Source organism: Pleurodeles waltl, chromosome 12 (assembly GCF_031143425.1).
Source record: "Pleurodeles waltl isolate 20211129_DDA chromosome 12, aPleWal1.hap1.20221129, whole genome shotgun sequence".
Taxonomy (NCBI): Eukaryota; Metazoa; Chordata; class Amphibia; order Caudata; family Salamandridae; genus Pleurodeles; species Pleurodeles waltl.
This window is the reverse complement of record NC_090451.1, coordinates 583,287,028-583,310,637: the sequence shown is the minus strand read 5'-3', so window position 1 is coordinate 583,310,637 and position 23,610 is coordinate 583,287,028. Positions and strand designations below refer to the sequence as shown.

The window sequence follows — 23,610 nt, the reverse complement described above, 5'->3', positions numbered from 1 at the left end:
GGGAGCTCCCTAGGGGTGGCGGCAACATCCGTGCCCCCCGCCTCTACAGGTACAGCCGCCACCCAGCGCACCAGCCCCGCCCTCCCAGCAGCCCCTCAGCCTTCGCTCCGTGCCGGTTCGCCCAGGAAGGCGCGCGTCTCCTTCGCCCCAAGCACCTCAGCCCCTGCCCCTGTTGCCCCTGCTGCCCTCAGTGCGGAGCTCATTGACCTGGTAAGGACGCTCATTGTTGGGCAGACGACCCTTTTGAATGCCATCCAGGGTGTGCAAAGGGAGGTGCAACAGAGCAATGCGTACCTGGAGGGCATTCATTCGGGTCAGGCTGCCCATCAACGAGCGTTCACTGCTCTGGCCTCAGCACTGACGGCAGCCATTGTCCCTGTTTCCAGCCTCCCTCTTCTGACTGCCTCCAGCCTGTCTCTGTCTCCTGTTCCTCAGCCTATCCCATCCACACCATCAGACCAGCCTGCACACACCTCAACACCCAAGAGCAGCTCATCCAAACACAAGCACCACAGATCCCGCAAACACTCACCCGAGCAACACCCAGATGCAGACATGCCAACAGCCACTGCCACCCCTGTGTCCCCCTCCTCCTCGTCTCCCTCCTCCCTCCCTGTGACGTCTACACTCACACCTGCATGCACCCCAACATCAGCCAGTGCTTCCATCACCACCTCACCCTCCAGTACAGTCCACACTCGTGCAGTCACCACCCCCACTGCCATGTACACGTCCCCTGTGTCCTCTCCCACTGTGTCTGTCACCCCCTCTTCCAAGACACACAAACGCAGGCAGCCACCCACCCAACAGCCATCCACCTCACGACAGCCTACAGCACCAGCACCTTCACCCAATGACAGCACACCTGACTCTCCTACAACCACCTCCTCTACCTCCACTTCCATCTCCACTCCTCCTACCCTTTACCTTGGCCCTAAAAAACTTTTCCTGGCTAACCTTAACCTCTTTCCCCCCGATGACCTCCCCCATCCATCTTCAAGGAGTCCCAAGAGCACCGCAGCCACCACCAGCCCAGCTTCGGGTGTCACTGTTGTGCCTGGGTTCTGGAGCCCACCCTTTGCCAGCAGTGACACATCGAGCTGCAGCAAGGACACGTCCAGCCCCCCCCCCGGCAAGAGGACCCGCCAAACCAAGGACCGCCGTGCGAGGACCGACAGGGCTGCCCCCAAGGAGCAATGTGCGGCCACTTCACCACCCACACCATCTGGGGGAGGCAAGGGCCCGAGAGCCCCATCAAAGGAGCGGAAGGGCAGCAGGAGCGCGGAGAAGGTGGACCCCACATGCCACATCCCAGCTGGGAAGGAGGACACTAAGGAGGCCAGGAGTCCGTCCCCGAAGGGTCCAGAAACGTCACGGTCCGAGGGCGACTGAGCAGTGAGTCGAGGCCAGGTCTGGCTCCCTTGACCTGCTGGATGAGCACCGCTGAACAGGGCCCGCGGTGGAGAAGAGCACCGCTGAACAGGGCCCCGCCGTGGAGATAGGCACCGCTGAACAGGGCCCGCGGTGGAGAAGAGCACCGCTGAACAGGGCCCGCGGTGCAGAAGAGCACCGCTGAACAGGGCCCGCGGTGCAGAAGAGCACCGCTGAACAGGGCCCGCGGTGCAGAAGAGCACCGCTGAACAGGGCCCGCGGTGGAGAAGAGCACCGCTGAACAGGGCCCGCGGTGCAGAAGAGCACCGCTGAACAGGGCCCGCGGTGCAGAAGAGCACCGCTGAACAGGGCCCGCGGTGGAGAAGAGCACCGCTGAACAGGGCCCGCGGTGCAGAAGAGCACCGCTGAACAGGGCCCCGCCGTGGAGATAGGCACCGCTGAACGGGCCCGCGGTGGAGAAGAGCACCGCTGAACAGGGCCCGCGGTGCAGAAGAGCACCGCTGAACAGGGCCCCGCCGTGGAGATAGGCACCGCTGAACAGGGCCCGCCGTCTCAAGCACCGCTCCGCTGGGCCCTTCCTCTCAAGCACCGCTCCGCTGGGCCCCGCCGTCTCAAGCACCGCTCCGCTGGGCCCTTCTTCTCAAGCACCGCTCCGCTGGGCCCTTCCTCTCAAGCACCGCTCCGCTGGGCCCTTCTTCTCAGGCACCGCTCCGCTGGGCCCTTCCGCTCAAGCACCGCTCCGCTGGGCCCCGCCGTCTCAAGCACCGCTCCGCTGGGCCCCGCCGTCTCAAGCACCGCTCCGCTGGGCCCTTCTTCTCAGGCACCGCTCCGCTGGGCCCTTCCGCTCAAGCACCGCTCTGCTGGGCCCCGCCGTCTCAAGCACCGCTCCGCTGGGCCCCGCCGTCTCAAGCACCGCTCCGCTGGGCCCCGCCGTCTCAAGCACCGCTCCGCTGGGCCCCGCCGTCTCAAGCACCGCTCCGCTGGGCCCCGCCGTCTCAAGCACCGCTCCGCTGGGCCCTTCCTCTCAAGCACCGCTCCGCTGGGCCCCGCCGTCTCAAGCACCGCTCCGCTGGGCCCTTCTTCTCAAGCACCGCTCCGCTGGGCCCTTCCGCTCAAGCACCGCTCTGCTGGGCCCCGCCGTCTCAAGCACCGCTCCGCTGGGCCCCGCCGTCTCAAGCACCGCTCCGCTGGGCCCTTCCTCTCAAGCACCGCTCCGCTGGGCCCCGCCGTCTCAAGCACCGCTCCGCTGGGCCCCGCCGTCTCAAGCACCGCTCCGCTGGGCCCTTCCTCTCAAGCACCGCTCCGCTGGGCCCCGCCGTCTCAAGCACCGCTCCGCTGGGCCCTTCTTCTCAAGCACCGCTCCGCTGGGCCCTTCTTCTCAAGCACCGCTCCGCTGGGCCCTTCCTCTCAAGCACCGCTCCGCTGGGCCCCGCCGTCTCAAGCACCGCTCCGCTGGGCCCTTCTTCTCAAGCACCGCTCCGCTGGGCCCTTCCTCTCAAGCACCGCTCCGCTGGGCCCTTCCTCTCAAGCACCGCTCCGCTGGGCCCTTCTTCTCAGGCACCGCTCCGCTGGGCCCCGCCGTCTCAAGCACCGCTCCGCTGGGCCCCGCCGTCTCAAGCACCGCTCCGCTGGGCCCCGCCGTCTCAAGCACCGCTCCGCTGGGCCCTTCTTCTCAAGCACCGCTCCGCTGGGCCCTTCCTCTCAAGCACCGCTCCGCTGGGCCCTTCTTCTCAGGCACCGCTCCGCTGGGCCCTTCCGCTCAAGCACCGCTCCGCTGTGCCCCGCCGTCTCAAGCACCGCTCCGCTGGGCCCCGCCGTCTCAAGCACCGCTCCGCTGGGCCCTTCCTCTCAAGCACCGCTCCGCTGGGCCCCGCCGTCTCAAGCACCGCTCCGCTGGGCCCCGCCGTCTCAAGCACCGCTCCGCTGGGCCCTTCCTCTCAAGCACCGCTCCGCTGGGCCCCGCCGTCTCAAGCACCGCTCCGCTGGGCCCTTCTTCTCAAGCACCGCTCCGCTGGGCCCTTCCTCTCAAGCACCGCTCCGCTGGGCCCTTCCTCTCAAGCACCGCTCCGCTGGGCCCTTCCTCTCAAGCACCGCTCCGCTGGGCCCTTCTTCTCAGGCACCGCTCCGCTGGGCCCTTCCGCTCAAGCACCGCTCCGCCCCGCCGTCTCAAGCACCGCTCAGCTGGGCCCCGCCGTCTCAAGCACCGCTCCGCTGGGCCCTTCCTCTCAAGCACCGCTCCGCTGGGCCCTTCTTCTCAGGCACCGCTCCGCTGGGCCCTTCCGCTCAAGCACCGCTCCGCTGGGCCCCGCCGTCTCAAGCACCGCTCCGCTGGGCCCCGCCGTCTCAAGCACCGCTCCGCTGGGCCCTTCTTCTCAAGCACCGCTCCGCTGGGCCCTTCCTCTCAAGCACCGCTCCGCTGGGCCCTTCTTCTCAGGCACCGCTCCGCTGGGCCCTTCCTCTCAGGCACCGCTCCGCTGGGCCCCGCCGTCTCAAGCACCGCTCCGCTGGGCCCCGCCGTCTCAAGCACCGCTCCGCTGGGCCCCGCCGTCTCAAGCACCGCTCCGCTGGGCCCCGCCGTCTCAAGCACCGCTCCGCTGGGCCCTTCCTCTCAAGCACCGCTCCGCTGGGCCCCGCCGTCTCAAGCACCGCTCCGCTGGGCCCTTCTTCTCAAGCACTGCTCCGCTGGGCCCTTCCTCTCAAGCACCGCTCCGCTGGGCCCTTCTTCTCAGGCACCGCTCCGCTGGGCCCTTCCGCTCAAGCACCGCTCCGCTGGGCCCCGCCGTCTCAAGCACCGCTCCGCTGGGCCCCGCCGTCTCAAGCACCGCTCCGCTGGGCCCTTCTTCTCAAGCACCGCTCCGCTGGGCCCTTCCTCTCAAGCACCGCTCCGCTGGGCACCGCCGTCGCAAGCACCGTTTATGGTTCACTGTGCCCACCATGCCTCCTCCTTGACCAGTGGAGACTGTCATCCACCTGATGGACTGTGGCTTTGCACTCCCCAGGATGGCCCAGTGGGCAGCCCACCCACTGTAGAGACATTGAGAGACTGTGGCTTTGCACTCCCCAGGATGGCCCAGTGGGCAGCCCACCCACTGTAGAGACATTGGGAGACTGTGGCTTTGCACTCCCCAGGATGGCCCAGTGGGCAGCCCACCCACTGTAGAGACATTGAGAGACTGTGGCTTTGCACTCCCCAGGATGGTCCAGTGGGCGATCCACCCACTGCAGAGACTTGAGAGACTGTGGCTTTGCACTCCCCAGGATGGTCCAGTGGGCATGGTGGCTCCTCGTGGATCTGGCGTCGTGGACTCATGTGGCTGTGGTGCCCCCCCCTTCCCTTCCCCCTGAGGTGCCTGTAGTTTTTACATCTGATGCCCCTGCAGTGTTCTCTCCAAAGGACTCAGGTCTCCTGTGTGGGCTTTGCCCTTGTTTCGCAAGACTTTGGCCCACGGACATGCTGAAATCGTAGGTTGTGCAGGACTTGGTACTTCAGTTATACACTGATGTGTGTGTAATTAGTTTTGTTGTGGATATCTTTCATGGTTGTACGCTAATTTTCTGGAGCTTTTTGGTACATAAATATTTATTCCAAATATGATTATGTCCTAGCATTTTTCAGGGGTGTTTGGGTGGTGTCACTGTGACTTGGTGCGCTGCATTGGTGAGTACGTAGTTGGGGGGGGGGGGGGCGCATATGTGTGTGGCCGTAACCTTTCGTCCTCCCCCTCCCGTGTGTCGTAGGTGCAGTGCTCACCGTTGTCGTCTGCGCCGGACTTCGTACTCGTGGTAGATGAGAAGATAGACGAGAGCAGGTAGGATGTTTAATTCGGGTTCCATGCTGTCCTCCTTCCTCCTGGAGTGCGTAGTGGTGAGCGTTTTCCCGTCCGTAGTCTGTTTCCGCCGTGTTTTTATCGGCGGTGCTCCCGCCCCGGAAAAGGTGGCGGATTGGTGAGTTGGAATAGTGTGGGCGGTACATTGTCTGCCGCCTGTCTGTTGGCGGTGACCGCCGCGCTGTTTGTTTGTACCGCCGTGGCGGTCGGAGTGTTAAGGTGGCTGTCTGTGTTGGCGGTTCCCGCCAGGGTCAGAATCCCATATTTTTTACCGCCAGCCTGTTGGCGGGTTGGCCGCCACTTTAACACCGACCGCCAGGGTTAGAATCACCCCCCAAGTCTCTTTTTACAACTATCTAAAAAAGTAGATAATATCTGAGGCACTGTATGGTACTTGGACATTTACTCTTAAACGTTTGCCATTGTGATCTTAAATTTCAAGTATTTCAGTTACCACAAAGTTGAATATACATTTGAGAAATAGTCAACTCCCTTGACGGCAAAGTGTCCCTGAGATCTCCTATTCTTTTTTTTTTTTTTTATTAGACTTTATTACATCTATTGCTCTAAAAGCGACTATAACAATGAGTTAAAAATAATAAAATCATTAAGACATTAAAATCCATAAAATCATGACATATAAGATTGTTAGAAAGGCACATCACAACAATTTAAAAAATAAACCAAAGTTCATTTAAGAGCTCCATGACATAATTGTGTACTGCAACATTTGTCAGTAGTCCATATTCAAAGAAATAGCACAGAATTCACAAAATCGCGGGAGACTGCAGGATACAACATGAGATCACACAAGTTCTTAGCACTAAGCGCTAGGCATGAACAGGGCAACAATTTTCTGTCTGTGTCTCCACATATATGTGAGAAAGAGAGAAACAGCAAATAGCAGCAGTGTCTGCCTCAATATCCTAGTTGCAATTATGTAGTCCCCAATGCCCAGATTGTAGCACAACGGCAAAATCCATTCCCTACTGTAAGCATAATATTATGGACAAAAATCAATGACATGGTTAACAGTTTCCTTGGCCACACGATAAAAGGGATAGCTTAGGTCAGGTTCGGCATCGGTAGGGTGACGTTGCAACTTTGCAGTAAATGAATGGAGAGGCAAGGTCCTGATGCGACCTTAAAATAAAGAAATCGAGCTACCAGAAGCTCAATTGTGTCCATATATTCTTCCAGACAACAGGTGTCTTTAAATGACAGAAAACTCGAGGTCAGGGTGGCTATTCCACTCCACTCCCAGACCTGTGGGATGTACCATCTGAATGTCTCCAATACAGCTCCTTAAGCATGGAATTGGAAACACCACATGACATTTCCGGATGGGCCCACACATTTGCGCACACAATCATTTCAAGGCAGCGCCTAATATACCCCAACAATGGGATCCAGTAGCCTCAGGGAGTTTTACGATTTCTTCCAGGCCCAACCAAAAGGCCAATAAGACTAAGGGGGTTATTACAACTTTGGAGGAGGTGTTAATCCGTCCCAAAAGTGACGCTAAAGTGACGGATATACCACCAGCTGTATTACGAGTCCATTATATCCTATGGAACTCGTAATACGGCTGGTGGTATACCCGTCACTTTTGGGATGGATTAACACCTCCTCCAAAGTTGTAATAACCCCCTAAATCATCCTCCAATACAATAAGGGTCTAAGTTGTATTCTGATGGCAAGAGGCCGGCAGGAGGATTGGTGAGTAGTTGGACTAAACGGTTTTCCATCAATTCCTCTCATTGACACTGTTGTGTCCTGAAAGTTCCCCATTGTATGAAGACCCCTCCCACCCCCCACTCCCAGAGCTTGCAACTTATACATTTGCAATGCGAAAACTAGATCCCCTTAAAGCTCTCAGGATACCACGGGTACAATGTTCTATTCCGAGTTTACACTTTTGGATCTGGGGTGACCAACGATCTCTCTTTATTGTTGGTTATGTCAATTTAGCAGTTAGTCATGCGTGTCATATGCGGTTTCAAGCACCACTTGTTTTTCTTTTTAGTTTAAAATATAAATTGCAGTTTGAGAACGTTTGGTACTTTTTTTTTTTTTTTTTACAAAGACCCGTCAACTTCTCTAGTGACAGACAAACAAAAAACAAAAAAGCCCCTGAAAACATGACACACACATTTCTAAATGTACTGACGGAATATGAACGATGCAGTGTTGCAATGGTAGAAACTGGGCACGAGGGTAGAGTAGATAACAGATCTTCTGAGTTTTTGCAAATATATATAGTGTATATATACACTTAGAACGGCGTAGCTCATCGGCTCCTAATCACCAGTGGTACAGATATCAGAAGTGCGCCACAGCGTCAGATATTCACACTCTCCTTTTGTTCTTCCAAAAAGGATACGGCACTCCACAGTTGCTAAAAAATAATAATTTATTGACAGGCCAAGAAACCCGTTTCGGCGTTTATGCCTTTATCAACCTCCATGTCAATACATTTTTTTAATTTTTTTTTAGCAACTGTGGAGTGCCGTATCCTTTTTTGAAGAACAAAAGGAGAGCGTGAATATTATATATATATATATATATATATATACATATATATACACACACACACACACTTCCTTCGGAGGGTGTATTTACATGCTGAAAAATCAAGTCGTAAAATGTGTTTCACACAGAAATAGTACCCTGAAAGAAGTTAATTTTACCCCAATAAAGTAGTTTTGGATGTACAAAAAGTCAAGTTGCACTTAGGAAGTTGGTTTTGTAGGAATTGAAAAACACTTTGGAACTGGTTTCAATTAAAAATGTCCCTCTAATGCTGGTATTGTACAAAGCTAAAATCCCCTTTGAGACTAGCTTCTGACATTTTAAGTGCAGATGGGGCCGGCATGAGTGCACTTATACCGAAATCGACCCATCTCGAAAATCTGTTTTGCCTATTAGAACGTTAATCAGTGTTGCTTTTCCTTTCATGCTCTGTTCCTGGGCTGCTTGGATTATGGAATCCATACTGTCTTCATCTTCTCGCTTTAGAAGGAAGCCTTTTCCACCAAAGCCCTCTGCTACCACATGGTAATCTGAGTAATAAAAAAAACTGTTGTAAGAGAACATTGAAGTAAACTCAAAATGTTAAAATACTTGAGTATTGTAGATAACTTTTGACAACGTGCTAGCGTGTAGAAGGTAAGAATGTTACCAAAGGAGAAATAATGATCAAGAGATACACCATACTTGCCATTATATGACAAACCACAGGCGACATTACTTCCCAACATAGGAACCTGCTCTCGAGAGATCTGGCTCCAGCATGCATCATTTCCAACAAGTGCAATCACAGGAGTCTAAAATCAGAAGGCAGACATTTGGTTACTGCAGAACAAGTTATGAGTTAGACGCAGGTAGACATTAAAGAAGAAAACAGCATAATTATGAAAACTGCATATTGCAGAACATACTGAGAGGATAACTATCATAGATGGACAGAATGCACAATCTCAGTTACATGTGCTAGTATTGTAAAGAACCAATTTGTTCTGGTTAATATCTGAAACACTTAATCACCAGTTATAATTCTATGTGTAGGTATATAGAGATCATTAAGACAGAAGATTGCCTCATGTTGATAGGAGACAACCCATTGAAAAATGTCTGAACCTGCACTAATAATACACAGTTTTCTAGTTAACTATACCTGATTGTGATCAGTCTTTCTACTCTAGCACCAAGAAACCTTTGGTGAGCGTGCACTTTCTAAGTTATAATAATACAACGTGTCTGAAACTTATGTCACAGATGTGCTTTGCTCATGGGATCCGAAATCCCTACTATCACAATACTTGTACAATGCAGGCAGGGGTACTGCAGATGTTAAAAATTAATCCTGCAATGGCACAGGTTTCTCTGAAGTCACCATTGTCTGTGAATCTTTCAGTGTGATCTCTAATGATCTCGATGCAATTCTTCAAATCCCACCTTGCAAATCACGAAGCATGAAATTTTATCTTAGTCTGCTGCGAATTAGGAGGGTCATTTATTAAACTGAGAATAAAACACAGAATTTCATTTAAAAAGACATTCATTTTTGTAATATCTATCAAAATATGTTAGAGTGACCAGATTTTGCTTTTTTTAAACTTTGAAATGGGTATTATTTAATTAAACAAACTAAAGGAAATGCAGACCGAGAAGAACATAAAAATGCAGAATAGTAAATAAAACAAAGTGAGTGAGGAGGGCCATTTGACATTCTGTTTAGAGTCAGTTGTGCAACAATCACCTTGTGACGGGTGAAGGTGTCAAATTCTGCAATGCTATATCCAAGCGAGCCATCCCCATATATGATCCACACCTAAAAGAGAAAGTCACAAAGACAACAATGAAAAATATCTAATATTTGAGATAGAAAATGTGTCTCATTTATCCTTGCTATGTAGTGCTTGTTTGTATGCATATTCTTTAAACAGATAACGCTCGGCAGCTGCATTTCCGCTTCAAGCAAGAAATATCTAGTAAGACTTCATGATCGCTTCAATCAATTTTGAGGGCTCTTTTCTGACGATAAAAACTAACTTTTATGAATATGGTTAAGTTAAGGTTAAATACTAAGCTAGAAGCCCGCCACCCAGCAAGCAAAGTAGATTTGATTTTGTTTTAGAATGGCTACATTTCTTTTTCAGGGCTTGAAAGACAGAACATGCTTGTTTTTTTGCCTTGGCTGGTTTGGCGAGTATGTCAGATGATTCTAAGGGGGAGGGGGACGAAAACCTCAAAATGTAAATCTGCCTGAAAAAACGTCTTTACAATATTGTGCAGTGAATCTAAAGTGATCTTGAATCACTAACAGTGCTGCAGGAGTGGCTGGGCTGCGCTTGAATACACAAGACCTTTCCTTTGAAGTCCTTTTGTCTCCACTATCACAAGTTAACAAGTACCCAAAAACCGCATCTGTTAGTCGGTCATAGTTTAAGGAAACAGTGATAAGAAGGTGTAAGTAAAGTGAGTATGGGGGAAGGGAGGGAGAGTGAAGCTGTGGACGGTTGACCAAATCTGCTCTGACCATATGGAGTAGACATAGATTGCCCTCTTTGTATTGCCTTCTTTCATGTGCATTTTGTCTTAAAGTAACAATGGATTCTCGCACAGTCTTAGCATCCTGGTGTAGGAATCTATCTTTGTGCAATGTTTACACTAAAATCTATTTGATTTTTGGACTCTGAACAGCTTGATTTAAGACCGCTGGTCAGTTGGGTGCCCTTAACTACTCTCAAACGCATGTGTCCTTCCGTAAAAAGGGATATCATTGTACAATTGACAAGGCAGATAAAATTAAAATTCCAAATGTGAGTGACTGACACATAAAAGAAGAAACCACCATATAAGAGCATTGGTAGAACTGACTTTCAGAAGTGTAAACAATGCAGTTTATGCACTTTAAATGCCAGGTTAGGTTTTAGTAAGTAAGCTATAAGTGCAATGTGAAGGTTAAAAAAGTTACTTACCTTCCGTAACACCTTATCTAGTAGAGACATAGACTAGCCGTAGATTCCTTATCTTAGAATTCTCCCCTAGGTGTCAGACTGGATACAGAAAACTTTTCTTCAGCAGTACTTCTGTTAGCTGGTAGAGGGTGTCGTGTGACTCCGAAGCAACGTCGTCCCCGGATATAACATTGACAGAGTCCATATAGTCCCTCCCCTGATGCATTGACAACAGTTTCTTCTGTGACTAGAACCCGCACAACAACTCAAAGCCAAATAGAAACTGGCAATGGAACAGTGTACACCAAACATTGGATGTAATTATGTTACAACCACTAAACTGAAAAACATAACAAAAGAATGCCCCGAAGCGAGACTGAAGCCAGATAGCACAGTTTGCAAAGCGGAGAGGCTGGGTGGGTCAATAAGGAATCAGTGGCTCGTTTGTGTCTCTACCAGATAAGGGGTTACCGAAGGTAAGTAACTTGTTCTTCTGATAGATACAACTAGCTGCAGATTCCTTATCTTAGAATTAAATACAAAAGCAATATCAACCCAGGAGGAGGTCTGCAAACACATCTCATCCAGAATCGCAATAAACAACCGGTCAACTAAGGAGTAGTAGACCAGCTATGGGATAGACAAAGGTGAGAAGAAGCATGTAGCTCACTCGCAAAGTAGATAACTCACATATCACAAGAAGGTATGAGAAGTCATGGGCGTTTTAAGAAAGGTCCATTAAAATGAAACTGTTGGTAGAGAACCAAGACAGGTAAGAACATGAAGTGCTTCCAAGAAATAGCCGAATGAATGAGGTGCAAAAGCATTCAATAGGGACTGCGAGAGATGGGAACGTAACACCTATCAAAGGAAAAACCCCAAAGGGTAACTAAGAAGGGAAGCTACACATAATGCTACTTACATCAAGATGCCTATTGAAAATTTGCAAGAAGGAGAGCCGTCACGCTGAAAGGGAGATGAACTGGACAGCAGATTGTACGTGTCCAGGAAAAATGAGTAGACTGAAAGCAAAACTGTGGGGCACTTAGGGCCAGTCAACAGAATACTCCGAAGGTTTACCAATAGCACATTACTTACGGGTAAAATAGGAGGCCTGGAAAAACCAGCCGTGGAACCCATTCAGAGGGACAGACATGTAAGAACATAGATGTGTCCAAGCAGAAATTGTCCAGCGTCAGACATAGGATCAGGACAACACAGATGTCATAACCTAAACAACAGAACACCATAGGAGGGATGTGATCGGAACCCTTGATTTGTAGATGTCATAACATCAAATGCTCAAGACCTGAACACTAGCTGTGCTCCTAATCTAAGATAAGAAGACAGAAGAAGGGATATTCAGGCGCCACAACACAGGAGGAAAAGGAAGAGGAGAAAGATAAAACACCCCTCAAGGCAGAAAAATCAACCAAAGATGAAAAGCAACGTCAGTACATCAAAGGGAGTAGAAGGTGGAAGAACCACCTGCTCAGATAAACCAACAGATAACCGTGTGGTACTGGAAAAAAAGAAACACAAAGTAGAGAGACACCCTGTGAGATGAGTCCAATCACAAAAAGGGCATCAGCAACAAACAGAGGAAATCTATTGAAGAAAGAACAGAAACAAAAGTGCACAGCACATAAGAAAGCAATCCAAGTTTAGATCAACAATGAATACTGCTAAAATGAGTATATAAAGATCAATTCCCCGAATGGAATCTGTATACCAGGCCTTAGAAACCTGTAAGGCCATAGAGGAATATCAGATCCAAAAAGAGAAAAACATTCACACCTCTGAACCAGCAGTAAAGTAGCAATGCTAGGGGTAGAAGCCTGCAGGGAGATACCTGCATTAGGTGACAAAAGATGACTGAGAAGATACACACAGAAGGGAAAATGAACCCTCCAAGAAGCAGGAAAACCAGTTATGAAAGAATAGGTGTCAACAACATCCAATATGCGTGCTACACTCATCCCTCATGGAAGGAATGGAGCTAACAGGCAAGATCAAGTGCATGAACCAATGGTGGCATACAATTATAACCCTGCCATAGTGGACTGGTGATTAGGAACCATGCCCCTCGAATAGGCAGCCTATGCTTTAAATTAAATAGAGTTTGAAATCAAAGGTAAAGGAGGGAAATGTCTGAAGACACACCCGGAATAGAACCTTCACTTCTCAGTGCGAGTGTCCGTGATCCTGACCACTAAACCACAGGGGAGCGGCCCACGCATCTCTAGTGAGGGTCTGTAACTGTGACCACTACTCCACCGTTAATTTTCATACTCAAAAGGAAATATGATAATAAAAAATGTCTTCATGCAGAAACACAGAGCAAAAAAGGACCTACCCCTCATGGACACCCTAAAAAGGGCAGAAGTAAAATGAAAGTATGAGCCTCAAGGGGCAACAGATGGTGCCCCTGAGCTGGAGAAAAGACAACCAGAAAAGAAGATCTGGTGTATAAGTAGTAACCAATTGAACAATAGAAGTACCGTGGACAATGGGCAGAAAAAAACTCAACCATAATTTCAATAGAAAAGGACACGTGCAAAAGCAATCATAGAAATCCTAGTGACATTAGGAACCAAACTGCTCCCATAGGAGTTCCAAGGAAGTCCCAAAAGGGAACAAGAAGCAGGAAAGAGTAGTGAAAAGCTTACACTAATTGCTCCTAAGAGCTGGGGCTGAACGCAAATCTCCATAGAAAACACAGAGATTGTAGGTGACCTGCTTACAAGTAGAACACAACATAAAACACACCATGGGAGGAATAAGACTAAGACCTGGTACACAATAACAAAAAGAAAATCACCATAAGTTGCACACCAGCGAAGAATGAACCTAAAGGGCATTGGTGGTAATGAAACCGCTGAACAAGAGTGGTCTGCGCCAGCAGAGGCACGTTAACGTGCCACTAAGCAATATCTCCATGACGGAGGAGAACATGGTAATAACAAATGAACCTGCAAGGAGCAGGAAGTTTACACTAGTTCTTAACTGACAAGAACACACTCCAGAATGATAGTTCAAAAAATCGTAATGATGGAAAGAAGTACACGCTAAAGGTGGTGCACGTTTACCGTCACGTGGAAGAGGACTGTCGAACTCAGTGGGAGGGTGTGAGACCGTGAGTATTATGCCACAGTAAATGCTCCTTAAAGAAGCTCTAGAATAGGAACCATCTTTGAAGCAGCGTAAAGCCGAATCTGCATGCATACTAAAAAGGGACTTGACATCAAAGGGCATATCAAGCACCGAATCTCATACAGATTATGAGAAATAAGAAGAATGTGGCTACGTCCTTTGCCGTAGCGCTACTGAGGAAGCCATAATCGACCCAAAAGAATCAGTGGTATCCATATCACAGCGAACATTAAGTTTGGCAGCCTGCTGACCATCCCATACAAAGGGCATGAATGCAGTTCTTGCCTTGTCAGACAGAGAAGGCAAAATACGCTCCACTGAGTCTCACAGAATATGGGGGAAGCAAGCAAGGTATTAGTGGAACGCAAGGCTGAACTTGGTGGCCATCTGCCTGGCTTCTTGCTCTTGTGGGGCCGGAGAAATCTGCATAAGACTGTGTGCTACAAAGCAGTTTGCACCACAAAACTTTGAGTCCCTGGGTGCTGGCGATGGCACGATGGATCCTCCGTGGCCGGCCTTTGTCTGTGAGAGATAAAAAGCTCCACAGAGAGACCAGAAACTGGCTGGGTCCAAAAACCTAAGAGGATCTCATAAAGAGCTCCACAATAAGAAGGACCGGCTCTACATAAGACTGATCGGGCTGTAATACGTCAAGTAACAGATCCATGGACAACTGCACTGAAGGAAGCTGCAAATGCAACACCCCCGATATCCGTTCAACAGATTTGGAAGAGCAGAACTAGCTTCAGTTGCCAAACCAGGGGATGATAGAAGGCTGGATGCCGGCAAGGAATCAAGACCGTTTTCACTGGCCAAATCAAGCAACCAATCCCAGTGGGAAAGCGGAATGATGCCTGAATGAGGAGGCTGAGGATGTCCAGGCCCCTCCGATGGAAGAACAAGAGGTTGAGGCTCAGATAACACCAGTGAAGAAACATCCGACTCCAATGGCGCCGCTCCCAGCGGAGAGGGAGAAACCTCAAGCTCGGAGGTGGTGTTGTCCGACTCCAGAGAGACAATAGGGGTGTCACCACTGCCAAAGACGGCGTCAGAAGGGAAGAATCAAGTGCAGTTAATGGGAGCTGAAGAAGGTTGTGCATCTTTGCCAATCCGACTCCTGAGTCGAAGTCGAGGGGCCTAACGGGCACGGAGGACAAAGCTGCTGGTGAGGTCCCTGTTAGCACAACTCCTTAGAGCCAGAAGGTGCTCCAGAGGGAGGAAGAGACCCAAAAACAGCATGCAAGGAATCTGAGACGGCGAGGGAGACGCACAAGATCAACTCCTAGAAGGGTCTCTGGGAAGCGAAGTGGAAGATGAAGGACTACAACGCCTCTGAGAGTCCTGCAAAGACTGCGAACCCCATGCCGCCAGCAGCTTCATCTGCTGCTCTTGCAACATCTTATGCCTCAGCTATCGTCAGACGTCGCAGTCGTCGGTGTCGTGGTGGGTGCCTAGGCACCACATGCAAACAGAGTGAGGGTCCAAGACAGACATCTATTGAGCACATGACCCACAAGGCTTAAAGCCAGTAGGCATATACACTCTTCCAAAATAAAAAATACCTTCAAAAGGGAAGGACAAAATTGGCAAGAGTAAACTGCTTTTCCAGATCTACGTTGATGCGTGGATAAAAAGAAACTGACGTCATTGAGTCAGGGAGAGACTATATGGACTCTGTTGTCGTCATATCCGGGAACGATGTTGCTACGGAGTTGCACAAAGCCCTCTACCAACACGCAGAGGTACTCCTGAAGAAAAGTTTTTCAGATCCAGTCTGATACCTAAGGATAATTAGAAGATAAGGAATATGCGGCTAGTTGTCTTTATCAGATGTGCAAAGTCTCAGAGTTAAAGTACAGAAAGTACAATGGTAGCACTATTTGCATCTAAAAAGCTAACATTGGTGCAGCATCAATGCTTTAGTCAAGTATCAACGTTAAATGACATTTTTGTTTCAAGGCTATTTTTGCTAGCTCGTGGTAGAAAATACTTAGAAAAATAATTAATGCTGCTTGTAAGTAAGGGAAATAAAAAAACAACACACCGGAGTTTTATTTACTATGCTGCTAAAATCACTTTTGAAACGCTGTCACATTTTCTTCCTAGAAGTAACTAGCCTGTGTTTAAAGTTAAAGTCCCTTCCCCTTTACTTGAGTTCTTTGTGAAAGGTAGTCTGCAGCTTTTTGACTGCTAATGATGTTAAGAAACACCATGAATCTTTTGAGTTTTCTTATTCGATGCTCCAGGTAGTTAGGGTTGTGCGTGGGTGGTGAAGTCGCAGTCCTTTAGGTAAGGTTACTTACTCTCAGTAGAAAGGGGTGACTAATGTAACAACACAAAGTGCAAAAAGTAACAAGCATTTGCAATGCAGTGGGTCTCGCGTTTGCTCAAGTTAAAGCTATTAGCGTTGTAAATTCCTAACTGGACTTTTCTTGCCACATAAATTGAGAATGAAAAGTAAAACAGTTGACTTGAGGCGAGTCTATTCAAAGCGCCACAATGAGCATGAGCACGAAGGACAGATATAAAAGGAAAAAGAAGTTAGCTCGCAGTCAAAGGTATTGGCAAACTAGGATTATCCACAGAACAGGGTTGATAGCCAAAAAGGTAACAAACTGCCCCAAGGAGGGACAAATGTAAAGTATTTACTAATGATAAAGGATTTTTGAAGGGCAAGCTCATGAAGGAGTGACAGTGATAGGCGTCAGGTGGGCATGGTTAAAAGCCCACAGATAAATTACAACAGGCCATTTGCGCGCTCGACTTAAAAACAATTGAAGGGGGGGTGTAGGTTTGAACTGGCTCATGAGAAATATCTTAGAATGTTCACGGACAGCACAGTATAGTGTCACCTGTATGGGAAAGATTTTGTGAATGCCTCTTTGAAAGCCATGGTAGGCTGGATCAAAGATATTCTGAACTGTGTAATCGGATCATGAAGGAACACTTGCTTACTAATTACTTTCCAGCACTGCGCGGTAAACTCCCAGCTCTTTGATCCAAGAGGGCCTGACAGAAAGGCTGCCACGTCGGTCAGCATGAAAATGTCCAAAGAATCTCATTGGGCGGAGGGAGGGTGGTGGTGAGGGGGAGATGAGATCACTTTTATTAATTCTGTTTTGCACTTTCAGTTGAATGTACTACATTATATTACTTTCATAAGGAAACTGTTCCTTTCTATTGGCATGTTTTTAAATATATATTTTTTTATTTAAAAACATGATTATCTTAAATTGTATTCCAGGATCACACATATTTTCGGTGATAGCCTTTTAAGAATATCACAGAGAATCCAACTTTCTTTTCTCAGCTGCAGGGCACTGACTTTCCACTAAGACTGAAGAACAAAGAGCCAGAATTGTCTGGATATTCAGGTTCATGTATTTTAAGTTAATTAACAGGATGAGAAGCATACATACATTCCATGAAATGAAGAAATCCTCTTGTGCATCTTGGCAACTGCCCATCCAATTGACTATGATGGATACTTAAAAGGTCTGTTTTATTTTCTTATTTTGCAGAAGTCGATTTCTGGGAAACCAGTGGTGTTCTAGGTCATGTCCTGCACCCTATGTGTCGGTTATGTTTTATAATGAAGATTATTTCCTCTTGGTGCCACAATATTTATTTCGTTTTATTTTATTTTTGTTAATTGAAATATTGGAAATCTAGCTACAAGAAGCAAAGAAACATTCCAATAACACATTTTATTGCAGAAGGAGCACTTCTTATAGTAACTGATGCACATGTAGTTTGTGGGGACCAGCTGAAATCAGATTACATAATCCAGGATGCGACAAAGAACAGGAGAAACTGATGACGTGAGCAAGCACATGGTACAATTCTTTTACATCACACATATTTACACAACTACACCTATTGGTATTACACAAATTTACAATGATTTACAACGTAAGTCAAAAACAAGGAGTTACAGAATTTGCCAAGAACAGTACAGCTTTTGGTCAAGTATCAACGCCGGAATACAAATAAGATGCTAAATACAACATTCCACACCCTGTAGATACTCTTTATTTTCTACCCTCTGACAAAACACACATCACAAAAAGACCATTCTCTAAGTTACTCGCCGTCTTCTTTACCCTTCATTCCCCCTTCGCCTCTCTACATTGTATGCAGTCTTTATAATAATCATATATTTGCTTTTCAAAGTGAACCAAATATACTCGATAGGAACTTACCTCTGATTCAGGCCGGCATAGTTTAGCTCCCAAGGCAAATCCGCCGCCAACTCCCAATGTACCAAAAGCACCTGAAATGTTGAATATAACCTTTAAGAGCTGAGTTCAGTTAACTATTGCTTGCTGTGCCAAGCATTATTATAGTTATTATCATAATCCTGAATCTTCCCTTTTCGACATGTTTACATCATATTCAGCACGTCATTGCTCTTCCGGCAGGTAGTGCGCCACAGTACTTATACACATACATCTATACCTTCAAAATCTCTCTTAAAATCAATTCCGGCGATGATCTAGCGCTGCCTTCCTTCCCATTTAAGGAGGCAGAAGGATAACAAATGTACACGGCCTATTCGAGTTTATTGGGTATGACTGAGGCGAATGGAAGGAACTAAAATGAGAGGTGGTGGAGACGGAGTGACACACTGAGGGGAGAGGACTTTACGGAATTCTGGAGGGTACACGTGGCAAGAACACAGGAAAAAACGCTACCAGAAACACTTATGTAAAGGGTAATCATCATCATCATCATCATTTAACTTTATTTCAGTAAGTAAGAAAACATACCATAAAAGTACAGTGCAGACAATAACAGTTAAATATTAAAAGACACTAAAAGTACATGCACAGTAGAGAATTAAAAAATACAAAAAGTTAAGATCCAACCAGAGTATCAAAAATTAGTCTCTTAACAGTAAGGGGGTCCCCTCAACAAGGGGCCACTTCCCAGGATCCATAAATACTCAATAATATAGTAAAAAAATAACTTTGCTAATAGGAGAGATATAAAATCGGTCATCGCGAATGAATAGATATGCATAAATAAGTATAAAAATTAACTACCCTGTGTTTTTCTTTAAAATAACTAATCTAAGGTGCCAGATTGCTTCGAGACATTTTGCCACTGGAAAAACAACTTGGACGGATGGATCAGATTTTAGAATTCTCTCAGCATGAAGATGGGACCCGACGCCAATAGATTTACAAAGCGGGATAATCCAAAGGGCTCTTTGTTTGAGGTATGCATGACAGAAAAAAAGAACATGTGAAATAGACTCTTCACTTTTACAACCCATCGCGCAAGTCTTGGATCTGTTAGTGGAACTAGGCCAGTTATGCGTCAAACATCATAAAGGGAGAGACCCTACTCTAAATCTAACAAAAAGAGCTCGTGCAAATGGAGATAGTGCAATATCCATGAAGGGCTCGAGTTCATAATGGCATTTGATTGATAAGAACTTGTCCGACATAGAGAGCAGCACAGTCTTAGCAAATTGCATAATCTGAATATTGTGCCAAAAAGCATCCTTCAGTACCTGTGCAGCATTTTTGGGAATGGAGGAAGGGTCGGTCCAGTAGGACCCTAGACCTAGGAGAGTTAAAGACTGTTTAACATAAGCACACCATTTGGTTTTGATGATAGTATTATGACCTACCAATGGTAGAAGCCCGCAGCGAAATGGAGATAGGGCATCTGTTGACCAAAGCCAAATCCAAAATAGCAAGGGCCTTAAAGCAGCTATCTGTGAAATAGAGAAAAGGTTGAGATCCATTCGAATGGGCAGAGATGGAGTGCTGGAGGGAACTTTAAGCAACATTTTCAAAAATTGTTTTTCTGCCTTTGCCAAATTCACCAGACTACAATGCCCCAGAGTTCGGCACCATAAAGCCCCCTCCCCCCCCCCAGCTTGAGATTTGTAAATTTCAAGGGCAGGAGACATTGCAAATTTGGGAGATCTAGAAGCAAATCTAACAATGCCGCCCGCCCTTTGCTTCAGGCATAGTAAGGATTTCTGGCGCTGAGCATTCCAATAATGTGAGTCTTCCAATTTAATGCCCAGGTAATCGAAGGTGCCCACTCTCTCCAAGGGAACACCATCTAAATACACCCGCCTCTTCATTCTGCACCTATTGTCCCCAAAAAACATATATTTAGTTTTTGCTGAGTTAATTTCCAACCTGTGGTCCTTGCAGAAGTCCATTAAACGGGAAAGCAGTCTTGAGAGGCCCATTGCAGTTCGTGAAAGTAACAGGGTGTCATCCGCGAACAAGAGGCAAGGAAACTTTTGCCCACCCAGACATGGAGCGTCTCCATAAGGATCCAAAAGATATGGAGTACATGCATTGATGAACAGTAAGAATAAGGTAGGCGCCAGAACGCACCCCTGCCTCACACCGCAGGTTGTAGGAAAAGCTGAGGACAAATCACCAGCCGAACCCCAACGAACTCTGGCATAATTATCAGAATAAAGGTCTTTAATAATGTTAATCATAGAACCCGGAATTCCAGTAGAGCTCAGGACCTCCCAGAGCTTAGTACGCGGGACAAGGTCGAACGCAGATTTCAGATCAACAAAGGCCACAAATAAGTGGCCTCGGTCTTCGTCTACGGTCTTCCACTTGATGGTAGTAAATTGGAAGACCTGGTCGATGGTGCTGACCTTGTCCCTAAATCCAGCCTGTAAATGGCTTAAAACCTGGTTTTTCGTTATCCAGTACTTTAGTCTGGATAGGAGCTGAAAAGATTTTTTTTTTGCAGGTTATCTAATAGACTAATGGGTCTGTAATTCCCTGGGGAGCTCTTATCTCCTTTTTTGTGGATGGGAACAATAATTGCCACCTTCCGCGAGTCCGGATAAGAACGGGTTGCCAGGACGCTATTCGAAACCCTATTGATGTACAGGGTCCATACGGATAAGTCTGATTTATACAAATCCGAAGGGATGCCGTCTAGACCAGGAGCCTTCCCTGTTTTTTTAGCACAAATACCCAGCTCTGTTTATTTTAATGTAAAAGGCGGAACAGCAGAAAGGCACGATGAAAGATTAGGAGGAGTATTGTCCGGATCCGGGCAGGACCCGTACAAATCCCCAAAATGAGAGAGCCAGGTTTCTGCATCAATATGACACTCAGGAGTGGGTAAAAGGGCAGGATCTCTGCGGGAAACCAGAGACCAAAAAAGTTTGATATCACGAGCACTGGCCGCATCCGCCAAGCATTTCCATAGGTTTTCCTCATATTTAAGTTTGGCTAACTTACAAGTAGAAACATAGTTTCGTCTCGCATGTACAATGGGATCCCTGATCTTTAACTTTAAGGCTTTGGACAGAAGGCTCTTGGCCTCCCGACACTCCTCATCAAACCATTTGCAATTTGGTACAAGGGGTTTCTTATATATTGAAGGAGTTTTGATAAAAAGCTCCTTAAGGTCCGCAAAAAGAGCCTCATGGGAAGACATGACTTCTGAGGGAGAGAATACAGTAAAATCATCGAAGAGCTGGTGGCAGGAAACTAGGGCACGAAGCTTGTCGCTAAGCTGATTGGATTTCGAAAATGAAGACCATCTCACCGCACGCCTGTTGCTGGATAATCCAGTGGAACTTTGAAAGCGTCCAAGGCAGGAAGGGGAGCGAGCCCTTTAAAAAGCGTTACATTGTATACAATTTGTAAGGGGGCGTGATCACTGGTACACCTCAAACCAACCTCCACATCAATTATGGAATGCCAGACTCGTAGATAAAGAATGACATAATCCAGAATGCTGGCATAAGAGCCTCTAAAGAATGTAGGTTTGGCAGGGTTATCATTTGGGAATCGCCCATTTCCAAAACGGAGGCCATATGTGACTACAAGGTCTATTATCTGCAGCACCCTAGGGGAGGGGATACAAGATACTGAATGGGGTGACAGTGGGGGGATGTTCCACGCTTCATCTTCAGCCTGGATGGACTCAGAGAAAGCTGAGTCAAATTCAATCTGAGCGTTAAAATCACCTGCAATAATGACGTGGTATCTCGAATGGGATTCAGATAGAAGATTGTGCAAAAGGTGGATAGTATCAGACTGGAGATTAGAGGGACCTGGTCTATTATAAATGTTGATACATATTACGGGAACACCTGAAATTGGCCATATTACTGTTGCTAGAATATCACAGGAATCAACAACAATTTCCTTAACCTTGCCCGCCTCAGTCAACTTGACCCAAGTACATAGACCCCCAATCGCCCTTCCCCTAGTAGATTGAGTTGCCTTTTTAGTAAAACAGCAATAGCCTTGCCTATACACACAGTCCTTAGACCAGGTTTCCTGGAACATGCATATGGAAAAAGAATCAACATAAGACCCCCACTCTGGGTTGGATAATTTGCTCTTAATACCCGCTACGTTCCAAGACAATAGTTTCCCAGGTGCAGTACTGCAACCCAGCTTACATGAGTCAACATTAAAAGGTGGATTGGGAATCGCATTGATAGTGCAAAGTGGGGCCCCTAAAATATTGACCCCCGTGCCCAATAGAGATCCTAGGGAAGGCACTTCTTGACAAAGTGGGACACAGGGTTTACCAGGAGAATAATGGAGGAGTCAGTCCACATCAGATGTATCCCCTGGATAAATAGGATCTCGGATATTAAGAGATTTAATGTTACGAACCATAGCAGCCCCACCACTAAAAAGAGGCAACAAACCAAGGGGGGGCAACAGGAGCAGGAACTTTACAAGGGATAGTCGTGGCCCTTAAAGGGCAAGAGAACAAGAGCTTGTCATCCATAACAGGCAAGCAAAAAAAAATATCTAAATCTGTTCGTGGTGGATTGCGAGCTTCCATCTGCAAAAGCCCCTTAACTAAAGCGGGATTGGCAAGATTGAGTTTAATGGTATCCCGCCCCCCCGGGCAACCTCGAACATGTGAAGCAAAGACAATGTCGGCATGAATAATAGAGCCGCAGCCCCTGTTGTGGCGAATCCAATACGACACTTTGTTAATAAGAGAGGAAGTGTCTTCCCTCTTATGAGATGTAAGTTGGGGTACATTGCACATATCAATACAATTTTGGGCAGACACAAATATAGAGCGGGCCCTAGGATAATCAGAGATAAAAGGGGCTGGAGCTAAAATCGAATGGTTTCTATGATAAGGTCTGCAACTAAGACCCTTGTCGACTTCTCGCTGCAATGGCGAGACCACTGGCGGGGGAGCAGGAGCCGAAGATGGGACAGTGTGTGCTGAAACGAGAGGCGAAGTGCACTGGGGAGTTGGTTCGGGTTTTTTGAGAAGTTTTAAAACTTCAAACAGTAAGCTCTTCAGTTCCCCAACTTCGCGTTTCAGACTGGACACCAATGTTAAAACGTCTTCAGTAGGAGGATCACGGTTGGGATTAGAGACTGAAGAAGGCACGGGCTGGTTGACATCCTCGAATTCTGGGAAAGCCAAAACAGAGAATCGATTAGCACAAGAAATCCCATTGAGGAAGGAGTCGGGGGGAGCAACCTCCAAATTGGAATGGGATCCAGGATGAGGAGAGGGGCTGACCAAACAAGGCGAGGAGGAGGAAGCGGGCCGGAAGCCAAGGTTGTCAAAGGCTGAACATCGGAGGATTTATTTAAACCTGTTGTCCAAAACGGAAGCAAAGATCCAGATTTCAATCTCTTTCCGGCGTTGCTCTCTTTTTCCTTAAGAATGGATTCCACTTCCTCAATTAAATTATCGATTTCTCTGGAGACACAGTTAGAATGGATTTGCGTTTCTCTATTAGATTTAGAGGATTTGGACTTAATTGAGGCTGGATCGGG

At 47.4% G+C, this 23,610-nt stretch overlaps 1 protein-coding gene across 5 annotated transcripts in view; it reads right to left on the bottom strand.

Moving 5' to 3' along the window:
- Positions 1 to 5,605: 5,605 nt before the first annotated feature.
- ILVBL (ilvB acetolactate synthase like) overlaps positions 5,606 to 23,610 on the bottom strand; it is a 562,186-nt gene continuing 544,181 nt past the window's right edge. For all 5 annotated transcript variants that reach the window (XM_069217736.1, XM_069217734.1, XM_069217733.1 and 2 more), the window contains exons 13-16: positions 18,037 to 18,107; positions 9,481 to 9,552; positions 8,440 to 8,545; positions 5,606 to 8,281 (exon numbers count right to left, since the gene is read on the bottom strand). In XM_069217736.1, the coding sequence (XP_069073837.1) occupies positions 8,103 to 8,281; positions 8,440 to 8,545; positions 9,481 to 9,552; positions 18,037 to 18,107 (428 nt within the window). In that variant the 3' untranslated portion in view covers positions 5,606 to 8,102. The remainder of the gene's footprint in view (positions 8,282 to 8,439; positions 8,546 to 9,480; positions 9,553 to 18,036; positions 18,108 to 23,610) is intronic.